This window comes from Cololabis saira, chromosome 24 (assembly GCF_033807715.1).
Source record: "Cololabis saira isolate AMF1-May2022 chromosome 24, fColSai1.1, whole genome shotgun sequence".
In the NCBI taxonomy this organism is placed as follows: domain Eukaryota; kingdom Metazoa; phylum Chordata; class Actinopteri; order Beloniformes; family Belonidae; genus Cololabis; species Cololabis saira.
The window spans coordinates 15,709,738-15,723,999 of record NC_084610.1 but is presented as its reverse complement, the minus strand read 5'-3'; the positions used below and the strand labels follow the sequence as shown (position 1 = coordinate 15,723,999).

At 46.8% G+C, this 14,262-nt stretch overlaps 1 protein-coding gene across 1 annotated transcript in view; it reads left to right on the top strand.

Annotated features, from left to right (window-relative positions):
- Positions 1–13,958, top strand: part of nbeal1 (neurobeachin-like 1) — an 87,493-nt gene extending 73,535 nt beyond the window's left edge. Inside the window, exons 37-55 of the mRNA XM_061715912.1 lie at positions 3–136; positions 220–321; positions 1,759–1,854; positions 1,938–2,062; positions 2,141–2,281; positions 2,352–2,482; positions 2,573–2,682; positions 3,741–3,858; positions 3,970–4,067; positions 4,161–4,277; positions 5,026–5,115; positions 5,196–5,305; positions 6,697–6,869; positions 6,959–7,053; positions 7,131–7,247; positions 9,086–9,247; positions 10,519–10,667; positions 12,456–12,591; positions 13,758–13,958. Coding sequence (XP_061571896.1) covers positions 3–136; positions 220–321; positions 1,759–1,854; positions 1,938–2,062; positions 2,141–2,281; positions 2,352–2,482; positions 2,573–2,682; positions 3,741–3,858; positions 3,970–4,067; positions 4,161–4,277; positions 5,026–5,115; positions 5,196–5,305; positions 6,697–6,869; positions 6,959–7,053; positions 7,131–7,247; positions 9,086–9,247; positions 10,519–10,667; positions 12,456–12,591; positions 13,758–13,862 — 2,309 coding nt within the window. The 3' untranslated portion in view covers positions 13,863–13,958. The remainder of the gene's footprint in view (positions 1–2; positions 137–219; positions 322–1,758; positions 1,855–1,937; positions 2,063–2,140; positions 2,282–2,351; positions 2,483–2,572; positions 2,683–3,740; positions 3,859–3,969; positions 4,068–4,160; positions 4,278–5,025; positions 5,116–5,195; positions 5,306–6,696; positions 6,870–6,958; positions 7,054–7,130; positions 7,248–9,085; positions 9,248–10,518; positions 10,668–12,455; positions 12,592–13,757) is intronic.
- The last annotated feature ends 304 nt before the right edge of the window (positions 13,959–14,262 follow it).

Here is a 14,262-nt window from a genome sequence, read left to right as displayed (position 1 = left end):
AGGAGTGGGTCACGACTTCAAGTGGCCGCTGTCGCAGATACGGGAGGTCCACCTCCGGAGATACAACCTTCGCCGCTCGGCTCTGGAGATCTTCCTCATCGACCAGACCAACTACTTCCTCAACTTCAAAAAAGAGGTGAAGAACCACCAGAGCTGATGAATAATCACAACAGAGGTCACAGGTCTGATCCCTGCTGTGTTTCTCTTTCTTATGTGCAGGTGAGGAACAGGGTCTACAGCCGCATGCTAGTCCTGCGCTCCCTCAGCCTCTACGGGACGCGGTCGCCGCAGGAGCTGCTCAGAGCCTCGGGGCTCACGCAGGTGGGAGCAAACACCTCCGCAAATACAGCCGTCAACTCACAAACGGTGTGTCTTTCATGTCTGCTAATCCTGTTAGAGAGGCGGAACCAACAACCTGGTTCTGGTTCCCCTCCGACCCACTGCTCAGTTTAAATCTTAGGAAAGCAGATCAGTGACGTGTTCTGCATCGCGTTTGTCAGTTTATTATCAGTAACTGCAGCAGGAGAAGGTGTTTGCAGGGTTGAGTTGAATCATTAGTTAGAGGAAAATTAAAAATTGACAACATCACGTCGCCTAAGACCTCAAAGAGAGATAGCGGACGCGCACTTTTCAAGGCTGCAGGGGGAGGTTTCCTTCACCCAGTGGTAACTGAAAGTATAAGCTTAAATTATCGGGGGGGGAGAAAATGAGAGGAATGAGAAAAAGTAAAACCCAAGACACTAGAATAACTTCTCACTACCAGAAAACCAAGCTCTTCTGATGTTTCCCACACAGAGACGCACCAATGTGAAACTGACTTCACATGTTCTGGTCATTCAACTGGGAAATGAGGAAGGGCTTTGTTTTCTGTTGTAGAAGAACATGTCATCAAGATCCAGCAACGTGGATGCAGACAAACTATGCAAATAAACACAGTTGTGACGGGATCAGCGGTCCGGCTCACAACGTAAAACCTAACTAGTTAAATGTGTTGACTATGTTTCTCTGCCCAGACACAAAACAGTCTCTTGCGTGGATTGTAGTTGAAGAAAAAGGTGGTTGGGTCTGGGCTGTCAGCGTTCCTTGGTGAAGAGCTGGATGGTTACGCTCCGCAGGTCATTCTGATAAAGAGCGTCGCCTCCTTCAGCTCCAGGTCGGTCCGGAGGCGTTCACATCGAGGTCTGCAAGGGTCCCTTATTTGGGTCATCTGGGGCTCGGAAGGTTCGCAGGTCACTCGTTGCAGCGCTGCAAGATGTGGTTGCCAAGGCAACCAGACGCTTCTTCAGGCACGATAATGGAGAACGCCGGCCCATAGCTAGTATCTCTTCATGCTCAAATAGGAGCTGTGGCCTTCTTCATAGCTCACAGACAACTCCATGCGAGGGGGGTGGCTGCTCTTTATAGCCGAGCCTGGGCTGCCATAAATCGGCTGTGGCCCCTCCTGCATTTTGGGGTCTATGTCCAATAAGGGGGCTATTCCTCCTCACCGAGAGGGTGTAAATGCAAAGCCTGCTGGGGCTTTGAGTCATTATGGAGGTTCCTTTGTTTCAAACCATGTGGTCAACGTTAAGAAATCGAGACTGAACTCAGAATTGGAATTAGGTCTTCCCATGTTCAATACAGGGCTGTGGCTCACCACCTGGAACTGCTAGTGTGCTAGTGTGCTAGTTTCTGTGTTTAGTCCACTCTGTTCACTCGTGTCTTCTTACCGAGACGTTTGGAGGATTTTAAAGGTGAGATCTGCCCCTGTCGTCACAGAAATGGGTGAACCGGGAAATCTCCAACTTCGACTACCTGATGCAGCTCAACACGATCGCAGGCAGAACCTACAACAACCTGGCCCAGTACCCGGTGGTATGTTCCTCCCTTAGCGCTGAAGCTCAGCCCGCGTCTGTTTCTCTGACGGTTTGTTGATGATCTGCTTTGTTTCTGTCCAGTTTCCCTGGATTCTGGCGGACTACACGTCCGAGGAGTTGGACCTCTCTGATCCCCGGGTTTTCAGAGACCTCTCCAAGCCCGTCGCCGTGCAAAACGAACGCAATGCCAAGGCGGTCAGAGAGAAGTACGTGTCACTGATGACCCGAGTCCTTCAGAAGGCCCAGAACGAACAAGTCAAATGAAACTCTGATTGATCCTGCAGGTATGAGAGTTTCGAAGACCCGACAGGCACCATTGACAGGTTTCATTACGGCACCCACTACTCCAACGCCGCCGGGGTGATGCACTACATGATCAGGGCGGAGCCCTTCACCTCCCTCCACATCGCGCTGCAGAGCGGACGGTGAGCAGGAGCCTTCACGGCCCCCCTCCCCGGTAAAGCTCAGAGCGTTTACTGTCCTCCCTCCGCCCAGGTTCGACTGCGCCGACCGCCAGTTCCACTCCATCCCAGCGACCTGGCAGACCCTCATGGACAACCCCAACGACGTCAAGGAGCTCATACCCGAGTTCTTCTACTTCCCAGAGTTCCTAGAGAACCAGAACGGTAAGATTTAGATGAATGAAACCCTCTGTGGGTCATTCCTGATGTTATAAACACGACTCTTTACGTCGTCCCTCGTTTCTGTCCCACCAGGCTACGATCTGGGCCGCCTGCAGATCTCCAAGGAACGGGTCACTGATGTCATCCTTCCCAAGTGGGCAAAGTCTCCCGAGGACTTCATCTACAAGCACCGCAAAGCTCTGGTGGGTTGAATCTGAGGGTCTCAAGAGCTCCACCCACACTGACGTCCATGTACAGTAATCCCTCGCCAATGAGCTTCAGTGAGCAGCTCAAGAATTGGAACCTTTGATGAATCGTTCATTACAGTTCTCAGATATAATCCATGGTGGCATGTCGGTTTAGGAGATTAAAAAAGAGCGACAACAACAACCAGGGTTTCCGTTGTCCGGTAATTGCCGGACTTTGTCCGGTAAAATATGCTGAAGTCCGGTATTTTATAATCTCTCCGGTCAAAATGTCAGGTGAAAATACTCACTGGTGCTGCGGGACTAGAGTCCCCGGGAGTACCGCGGAGGGACGCGCTGAGCCCCGGCAGAGGGACACGCCGAGCCTCGGTGCCGGGAGCCGGGAGGAAGCGGAGCTGCGGCGCCGACATCCACGTGTGCGTTGATTTATGGTTCCGCGTCGCACCGACGCAGAGCCTACGGCGTAGAGTACGCGTCGCTGCGTACCTTACGCCGTAGGTTACGCGCAAGCTTCTGCAATATTTATTTATTTTTTGAAGTTACGCTCGCGAGTCAATTGACGGGACTTATTTTATTTTAAATACCCTGTTTTTCAATAAAAATACTATTAAATGACTTGCATTGATATCGTACTACTGCATATGATTTATTTTTAACCTCAATAAATTCATATAGCCTATGTGACCGGAATTTCAAACATTTGTCCGGTAAATTGAAACCCTGCTGGTCACATTGTCCGGTGCCAATTTTTTCTAGGGGAAACACTGACAACAACCCATAACTATGTTCTTTTCTCAGAAAAACACACCTGCACCACGAGCTTTAGAAGAAAAAGACGCTACAGAGTCAGGATGCAGCAGCATCAGAAGAGCAGCGAGTCACAATTTGTCCTACTGTACTTATTGTATTTTTATTCATAATAATTTTTCATTTTCTCCCGTTCAAACCAATTACTCGGGTCACGGTGGGGCGGGGCTGATCTCCGCAATTTGAAGCCTTGTATCATAATTTTAATCATCATTTTAAACGAGATGCATTTGTGCTTCCTGACGCAGGAGTCCGAGCACGTCTCGTCTCACCTGCACGAGTGGATTGACCTGATCTTCGGCTACAAGCAGAGAGGCCCTGCGGCGGTGGAGGCGCTCAACGTCTTCTACTACTGCACCTACGAGGGTAATGGGTCCCCCGGGGGGGCGGGCATGTCAGCGCATTTGAAAAACCAAAATCCTCCAGTCTGTTTAACCGGCGGTGCAGGGTTGACGTGACTGGCCTGACTTGTTGCAGGGGCGGTGGACCTGGACGCCATCACGGACGAGAAGGAGCGCAAGGCTCTGGAGGGGATGATCAGCAACTTCGGCCAGACTCCCTGCCAGCTGCTCAAGGTGCGTGCACGCTCCTGCACGCTCCTGCACGGTGCATAACAACCATAAACAGATAAGAGATCAGTCTCACTCACTTCCTGTGTGTGACCCTAGGAGCCCCACCCGGTGCGTCTGTCCCAGGAAGACGTGGAGAAGAGGAAGTCTCAGCTGGACTCGTGTCCTCTCAACATGTTCGAGCACCTCAGCGACCTCAAGTCCTTCTTTGTTGAGGTTGGATGTCTTTAACTTTAACTATAATATAAAAGCCAGTTTGACGAAGAAATAATAATAATAATAACTTTTATTTATAGAGCACTTTTCAAAAACCAGTCACAAAGTGCTTTACATGCAATTAAAAACAGGAAACAAACAATCAGTACAATATTAAGACACTATTGAGAGATAATAAAAACATTACAATACAATCAGTTAAACGCAAGTCTAAAATAGTGAGTTTTTAAAAGTGACTTAAAAGAAGACAATGTGTTAGCTACTCTGATCTCCTCCGGCAGGTCATTCCATAAGAAGAAATATCATGATAATTGTTAAGTTAGGTGGGTTTTCTTTTTTTTCTCTCTTTTTAGCACCATTGTCATATTTTTTTTCTTTTAATCAAAAGAAAATACGACTATTTGTTTTTGACGACAGCTATTTTGTGTTATTTTATAACTTTGTTGTATTTTTTTTATTACGTTTTATTAGACAGTGTTTTTTTTATTGCGTAATTTTTTATTGCGTAATTTGTAATTTGTTTTGTTTTTTTCTTATTACATTAATTTAAATTTGATTTCTTAGGAAAAAGGGACAGATAAAATAAGCTTAGTCTTCTTTCTGTTCCCTTTCATTCAGGGGAAGAGATTTGTTGTAATTATATTGAACTGTTTAGTTTTTCTTTTAATGAATGAAATAAAGGATAAAGGAACTAGGTAGTTGGAAGGATCAGCCGTAGACTAACCCGCCCCCGTCCTTCCTGTTGCAGGGCATCAGCGACGGCGTGCCGCTGGTCAAGGCCGTGGTTCCCAAGAACCAGTCCCACTCCTTCATCACCCAGGGGAGCCCCGACACGCTGGTGAGCCTCTCAGCTGTTTGGGTTTGTGAGCGGCCGGGTAGCGCCGGCGGTAAACGCTGATGCCTTCTGTCGTCTCCAAGGTGACGGTGAGTCAGAGCTGCCTGGTCGGGACCCACGGGTGGCTGCCCTACAACAAGAACATCTCCAACTACTTCACCTTCATCAAGGACCCCACCGTGTCCAACATCAAGTGAGAGCGTGCACATTTCAGCCCTGCTGTTTTCTGTTTCTTTTCCGTTTTTTTCATCCCACTCCTGCAAAACTCTGAGAATTCATGCCGCACAATAATAGAGATCCATTGATTTTGTGTCTTCTCCCGTCCCGCAAGAGAAATATTCTGGACAAATCTATCTGATTTAATGTTAACATCATCATTGTGGAGCTTAATGGATGATTGACAGTTCATAGGTCACCTGACAGAAAGCTAGATGCATCATTGTCATCATCGCACAAGCTATTTCCCCTTTCGTGCATCAATTATGTGATTGAGGTTAAGGCCTCTTTTCTAAGAGAGACTGATTAAGAAACATGATAATGAGAACACATATAAACAACAGAATACATTTAGATATGACTTAGTTGTATCAAAAGCTTTGCACCATCACACGACACATACAAATAGACTGCTTTGCAAAATATCCAATATTATATCCAATATTATTATAACAACATGAAAAACAACTGTTTTCAAATTATTAGCCAGATGTTGCAGGTATTCTGTTTGGAAAAAATAAGAATGAAATAACACCAGCAAGGCATCATCACGCCTCTTTAGGACCTAGCCTCATTAACAAATAGCAACGAGAGTAGCTGTGAGTGGCTCAAATAACACTAATAAATAACAGAAAATAAACAAAGTTAACAAATGAAAAGAATTAATTTAACAATTGAATCACGTGGCCATTACAATGCTGTGGAGGAAGAGAATGCTGCTGACCAACTGAGGTCCCAATCCCTGCGTCTCTTCCAAGATGCTCCACAGACACTAAACGCAGTTTCTCCAAATATCTGACTTGCCTTACTTTGTTTTTGTTTTGTAAAGACCTTGTTTGAGGTTCTTTTCCACGTCATTGATTTCCGTCTTGCAGCTAGGCTACGTCCTGATCCTGCAGTGTTTTGTTTTTTTAGCTGCCCGTAGCAAAGTTCAAACCACCCGCTCCGCGAGCAGCTATGAAGTGACAGAGCTCCTGGTGGATCTGGTCGTTCCTTATCGCCCGTCTAGATCCCTTTTTAATTCTCTCCTCAGCACCAGGTTTATGAACATCTGCACCTCAGAGTTGGATCATGAAACAGACTTTTGCGCTGCCATTGCCTGTTGAATAAAATGAGCAAGAAGTAGCTCTTTCTCTGATTTCCACCTACTGACTCAGACGTCTGACTCCAACCCCCCGACCAATCGGTGGCCTGTAGTGTGATGACGTCAGATACAGCCGATTCAGCCGCTTAGAACCTCGGCAGAGTAGAAACAGAAAAGTATCTACTCGGCACGTTAGACCCCTAGTGGGAAAGAACCAAAGCGAGTCGAGTCGGGCTGAGTAGGTACTAGTGGAAAAGCGTCATAATCTTTCTTCCTCCACCCAGAACTCAGCGTCTTCTGCCCGGACCCTTCGCCCCCGGCGTGGAGGTGGCAGCGGGGCTGTTCGTCGTCTCCCACGACGGGAAGCTGCTCTTCAGCGGCGGACACTGGGACAACAGCCTTCAGGTGACCTCGCTGGTCAAGGGCAAGACCGTGGGCCACCACATCCGCCACATGGGTAAAGACCCGCCTGGACCCGACCCGGCTCCACCGGCTCAGAGCCGTCCACCCGGGCTACCTGTAACCTGTCCTCCGTCTCCTCCTCAGACATCGTGACCTGCTTGTCCACGGACCACTGTGGGATCCACCTGATCTCCGGCTCCAGAGACACCACCTGCATGGTGTGGCAGGTTCTGCAGCAGGTCGGGACCGTCGGGGGGTCGGCTGCTTTGTGAGGGTCGCGAGAGGAACCGCTTCCTTACTCTCTCTACGTTTGCAGGGCGGCGCTCCGGTGGGTCTCTGTCCCAAACCCATCCAGGTGCTGTACGGACACACGGACGAGGTGGTCAGCGTGGGCATCAGCACAGAGCTGGACATGGCCGTGTCCGGGTCCCGGGTAAGAACCCGCCGCACGGCTGCACCCGGCGTATACAGTAATCCCTGGCTAGAACGCGGTTCACCTTTCACGTCTCGCTGCAGCACATATTTGTATTGTGCATCGTGTTCTGCATTCTGATTGGTTAAACCAGGGGTCACCAATCCTGGTCCTCGAGGGCCGTTGTCCTGCAGGTTTTACATGTTTCCCTGCTTCATTGCACCATGATACAAGTGACTGTGTCATTAACAGAATCATGCAGCCCTGGATGACAAGCTGATGACGATGATTAATTAGAATCAGGTGTGTTAAAGGAGGGAAACATCCAAAACATGCAGGACACCGACCCTCGAGGACCAGAATTGGTGACCCCTGCTCAAAACAGATCTATAATCAGGGGTGCACACAAGCCGGTACTCGAGGGCCAGTCTACTGCACGTTTTAGATGTTTCCCTGCCTCAACACAACCCTGATAGACAAGGCTGTGTCACCAACAGAGTTGTGTAAACCTTGATGACATGTTGATGACGACCAGTGATTAGAATCAGGTGTGTTGAAGACGGGGAAACATCTAAAACGGGGGTCACCAATCCTGGTCCTGGAGGGCCAGTGTCCTGCATATTTTAGAGTTTTCTCTGCTTTAACACACCTGAATCTAATTAATCATCATCAGCTTGTCATTGAGGTCTGCACAATTCTCTTAACGACACAGTCACTTTTATCACGGTGCAATGAAGCAGCGAAACATGTAAAACATGCAGGACACCGGCCCTCGAGGACCAGGGTTGGTGACCCCTGGGCCAGTCTCCCCGCTTCTTCACTTCCTGTGTCAATAACGTTAGTTGCTTAGCAACAATGCTGAGAACGGCCAATGAGCTTCAGCAGCAGCTCAAGAACGGGAGCCTTTGATGAATCGTGCATTACAGTTCTCAGATATAATCCATTGTGGCATGTCGGAAGAAGAAAAGAAGAAAAAAAGAGCGACAACAATGACCCATAACTATGTTCTTCTCTTGAAAAAACACACTTGCATCGCGGCTTTAGAAGAAAAAGCCGCTACAGAGCGAGTCAGGATGCAGCATCAGTCAGAAGAGCAGTGAAATACGCGCCAGTCACAATACTACTGTACTTATTGTATTTTTTTTTTCATAATCATTTTCCATTTTCTCCTGTTCAAATCCAATTACCGTATTTTCTGGACTATAAGCCGCTACTTTTTTCATAGGTTTTCAACCATGCGGCTATTCTGTGGATTTTTCTTCCACCGCTCGGGGCGCTCTAACCGGAATTAGAATCAAAACTAAGACCAAATAAATGCAAAGAAGAATACACTACCTCTTCTTAGCAGATAGAAGTAGAAGCAGATTTCAAACAGTTAAATAGATAGATAAATAGAAATAAATACCGGTTATTTTCTCAAACATGTACATCATTTACAGTTCAAAATCGTTCTGTACATGTAGTAAATATCTAATCTAAGAACATAAATATCTGCGGCTTGTATATCTTTTTTTAATTATTTTTAAAAAAATAGAGCAGGTGCGGCTTATAGTCCAGAAAATACGGTACTCAGGTCGCGGTGGGGCGGGGCTGATCTACGCAATTTGAAGCCTTGTTTGCCTTAATTGTAAAAAATAAATAAAAAAAAGGTTGCTACTTTGCAGATTTCACCTATCACGGGTTCTTTTTGGAACGTAACCCCGGCGAAAAACCAGGGATTACTGTAGATGTGTTGCTCATCACATGCTGAGGTGACAGGGCTGGATATGAGCTGGCCAGGCCGGGTCCAGCTCGGTGTTTAGTCGGGTGTGCATGTCGTTGGGGCTGATGTTTTATTAAACCCCATGAATCTCCTCCAGGACGGGACGGTGATCATCCACACGGTGCGGCGAGGGCAGTACATGCGCTGCCTGCGGCCGCCGTGCGACAGCTCCCTGCCGCTGTCCATCCTGCACCTGGCCGTGTCCTGGGAGGGACACCTGCTGGTGCACACCTGCCTGGAGGGCAAGGCCACGCTCAAGGTGGGGGGACCTACCCATATGTTCTACTCTTGCCCACTACTTTCTCACTTTTGGTTGAATTATTTTGACAGCATGTCAAAAATACTTTCAGTGATTATAAAAGTCTCCCCCCATGTTGCCTACGGGCTCTACGGAAAAGTATCAGGGCCAGGCAGGAGAAAAAATATTTGAGAGGGGAAGATTTTTTTTTATTATGCACTTCGAGAAAAAGGTCGAAATGTTGAGATTAATGTTGAAGTACAATTTCAAGAATAAAGTCGAAATTTCGCCTTTTTTCTCAACATTTCAACTTTATTCATGAAATTTTGACTTTATTCTTGAAATTGTATTTCAATATTATTCTCGACATTTCACCTTTTTCTTGACATTTCGACTTTTTTCTCGAAGTGCATAATGAAAAAAAAATCTTCCTCCTCTAAAATATTATTTTTATTTTTTCTCCTGTCTGGCCCTAAAATTCTTCCGTAGCATTACCCTACGGTGGCCGAGACCCGGCATTACTGAAAATAAAAGAAACGCTGCAAACGGAAACAAACGCCGCTGCAAATAAAATAAACGCTTAGCAAATAAAATAAACGCTGCAAACAAAAAGAAACGCTGCTGCAAATAAAAGAAACCCTGCAAATAAAAAGAAACGCCGCTGCAAATAAAAGAAACGCTGGAAATAAAAACAAAGGCTGCTTCAAATAAAAGAAACGCTGCAAATATAAAGAAACGGAAACGCCGCTGCAAATAAAAAAAAAATGATGCAAATAAAAAAGCCACAACGGAAGTGAATTACCGGGGACTATTTTTGCTGATGCACCGGTGTTTTTTACGTGAGAGGAGAAGAAGAAGACTAAGAGGACGTAAGAGAAAATGAATAAATAAGAAGAGTGAGGAATAAGAAGAACAACGAACGAGAAAATAAGTGAAAAGGTTAGTGTTCAACGTCGCTACGTGTAATTTTTAATGTGCAACACCGGTGCATCGGCAAAAATAGTCCCCGGTAATTCACTTCCGTTGTGGCTTTTTTATTTCCGTCATTTTTTTATTATTTGCAGCGGGGTTTCTTCAATTTGCAGCGTTTCTTTTATTTGCAGCAGCGTTTCTTTTTGTTTACAGCGTTTATTTTATTTGCTAAGCGTTTATTTTATTTGCAGCAGCGTTTGTTTCTGTTTGCAGCGTTACTTTTATTTTCAGCAATGGCGGGTCTCGGCCACCGTATTACCCCCTAATAAAAATATTAGAAATGAATAAATAAATAATGTTTTGTCCCGCTTGCCTCCCAGGATAAGAACACGCTGCACCTGTACTCGGTGAACGGGAAGCGTCTGTGCAGCGAGCCTCTGCAGGAGCAGGTGACGGACATGTGCGTGTCCGGGGAGTACGTGATCATCGGCAGCGAGCAGGGCTACCTGTCCGTCCGGGACCTCTACAGGTAAACATACATACATATATAGATACATGTACATACTGGACAGGGTAAGGTGATTTTCATGGCCTAGATCAGGGGTCGGCAACCCAAAATGTTGAAAGAGCCTTATTGGACCAAAAAAACAAAATCAAATATGTCTGGAGCCGCAAAAATGTCTTATATAAGAAAAAATTCTAAATGTCCAGAAAAAAGTCGAAATGTTGAGGAAATAGTCGAAATGCCGAGAGAAAAAAAGGCGAAATTTAGGGAAAAAAAGTCCAAATTTCGAGAGAAAAAAAGGCGAAATTTAGGGGAAAAAAGGTGAAATTAAGGGAATAAAAGTCAAAATTTCGAGAAAAAAAGTCGATATTTTGGAGAAAAAAAAAATTATTTTGTGGAAAAAGTCGAAATGTCGAGAAAAAAAGTCAAAATTTTGTGAAAAAAGTTGAAATGTCGAGATTAAAAAGGAAAGGAAAAAGGAAGAAAAAAAGAGGAAAAAAAGAAGAAAAGGAAAAAAAGGTCAAACATTTTTGAAAAAGCTCCAGGAGCCACTAGGGCGGCGCTAAAGAGCTCTAGAGCCGCAGGTTGCCGACCCCTGGCCTAGATGTTTTACTGTATATTGGAATGTTTCATGTACTTTTTTTTTTGCTTTAAGATAATGATTTACATGTACGGTAAAGTTTAATGTAGGTTTGTCGTGTTATTTCGTTTTCTTTCTTTGAAAATCTGCTCTGTTTTTCTGAATTAACGAGATAATTATCTCAGAATTCCGAGAAAAGTTTTAATGGAAAAAAAAAAATCGCTTTCCGTCTGAACAACCGCAAAGTCGACAAACTAATAACAATACCATCTATATAACTTAAAGACAAGAGTATCTCTCAATGTTTCAAACCAAAAGCAAAATTAAACTGGATTAAACTGGACAGGAACATTTTTGCTTCCATGAAATCCAGCTCTCAAGTGAATGACAGCTTCTTGCAAGTTGTGAGGGGGGATATATATTGTTTTTCAGCACTACCTCGTTCTTTATAACTGATATAACATGAATTACTCCTATGTGGGATCAATAAAGTTCTTATTTTTGCCGTCTTAGAAAATGAAATATATTATATTTGGTGCCTAACTGTTTCCCAAGTATATTAGTGCGTGTGTGAATAAATAAATGAGACGTAAAACGTAAATTTCTTTGTAGAAAGGTGCTTTATGAAAATAAGTCCATTTACTTGTATTAGTTTACAGCCCAGTCTTGCCACATCCAATATGGCGGCGACGTCAGTATGCGATGCAATGATCTGATTGGCTATCCAGAAACGCTTTGAAACCCGTGCCAAAGATCGCTGATTGGCTCTCAGTTTTGGCACGTCAAAACACTGCCATAACTCGTAGTTGTAAAAAAAGTTTGTAGCTTTTGTAAAAAAGTTTGTAGCTTTGTATCTACAAGTGCAAATATTTTTTGCAAGTGCAAATATTTTTTTCACACGCACAAAATATTTCTACAAGTACAAATATTTTTTGCAAGTACAAATACTTTTTGCACACGCAAAAGTACAAAGTTTATTTACAGATACAAAATACTTATGGCATTAATTTGAGCCCATAGTATCTAGTTAATTCAGAAAAACAGAGCAGATTTTTTTTTTTCTCAAGTGAATGCAATACACTTCTGTATGTTTTTAACTGTATTGTTTTTAATGTGGACCCAAGTAAGACTAGCTGTGTTTAAGGGCATAGCTAATGGGGAATCTTACAAATAGACAAATAAACGTGTGTCCAGCCCTCTGTCCCGTCCTGAGATGTGATTCTCTCCCCCAGCCTGGCGCTGTGCGCCGAGCCCATGGCCATGCGGGTGCCGGTGCGCTGCGTCTCCGCCACCAAGGAGCAGAGCCACGTGCTGGTGGGGCTGGACGACGGCAAGCTGATCATCGTGGGCGTGGGCCGTCCGGCCGAGGTAAAGAGCTCTCTGCGGAACTACATCGCTCAGAGCCTGGAGGGCTCGCCGCTCATGGCGTCGCCGCTGCTGGCGCCGCTGCGCGCTCGCTCGCCCACGCGGCTGCTGCACCAGCGGGACCAGCTGCTGTTCAGCTCCCACAAGCCCTAGCGGCCGCAGCTCCGCCCCGCCGCCTCTCCGTCTCAGGGATGGGCCGGGCCGGCCCCCCCACACACGTCTGAGCCTGTGACACCAGAACTACTCTGCGTTTACCTCATCCGTCTCTACTGACCGTCACCTAACTGACTAACGCTTTGCTAAGCCATATTAACGGACTAATACCAGTAACTAATACCAGTAACGGTCCAGTGCCAAGTCCACACACTTCTGTATCAACGACGACTCTTTTTACTTTTCTATTGTTTTTCTGTGACGCCTCAAATCAGAACATCCTGTTGATCACCATGAATCACATCCCTCCTCCTTTTTGTTCCTTTCTCCCCTCCTCTTTTCTTTTGACTTCACCCCTCCATCCACCCTCCCTCCACCCTTCCTCCATCCATCCACCCTCCCTCCATCCACCCACCCTCCATCCTCCCTTCCTCCACTCTTCTTCCTCCCTTCCTCCACCCTCCCTCCATCCACCCTCCCTCCATCCTCTCTTCCTCCACTCTTCTTCCTCCCTTCCTCCACCCTCCCTCCATCCACCCTCCCTCCATCCTCTCTTCCTCCACTCTTCTTCCACTCTTCCTCCACTCTTCCTCCATCCTCCCTTCCTCCACTCTTCCTCCATCCTCCCTTCTTCCATCCTCCCTCCACCCTCCCTTCTTCCATCCTTCCTCCACCCTCCCTCCCTTCTTCCATCCTCCCTCCTCCCTCCCTTCCTCCACCCTCCCTCCATCCACTCTTCCTCCACTCTTCCTCCACTCTTCCTCCACTCTCCCTCCATCCACCTTCCTCCATCCTCCCTCCACCCTCCCTTCTTCCTTCCTCCCTCCATCCTCCCTTAATCCATCCTCCCTCCACCCTCCCTTCTTCCTTCCTCCCTCCATCCTCCCTTAATCCATCCTCCCTCCACCCTCCCTTCTTCCTTCCTCCCTCCATCCTCCCTTAATCCATCCTCCCTCCACCCTCCCTCCACCCACTCTTCCTCCACTCTTCCTCCACTCTCCCTCCACCTTTCCCAGATGCGTTCCAGCCAGATCAGCAGGAAGTTGTGGGGTTCCAGCAGGCGTCTGACTCAGATTTCCTCGGGGGAGACGGTGTACAACACCCACAATGAGAACAACTGACCCCCCCACCCCGACCTCCACCCTCCGTGTCCTCGTCCCTTCACATTGTCCCCCCATCAGCTCCTCCACCCCCTCCCTCCATCCATCCTCAGCGGTTTTAGCAGCAGGAGGTGGACGGCCGGTGGGGAGGTCGCCGCTGCTCCTGCTCTGGACCGACCGCTACGGCGCTGGCGCTGCGGTCACAGCACAGCAGGGGCGGTCGCCGCGGCAACCGCCGCTCCATCCTCCACACGGCCGGCCTCTTTATTTGAAATGATCCGTCAGCTGGTGTGTTCCTGGGTGGAGGTCGTGTGGAGGTCGTGTGGAGCTGGCCGGGACCTCCTCACCACGCAGTCAGCCTCCACCTCCACCAGCCTTTTGTTTTTATATGTACATGTGTATGAGGGGTTTTTATTATTAT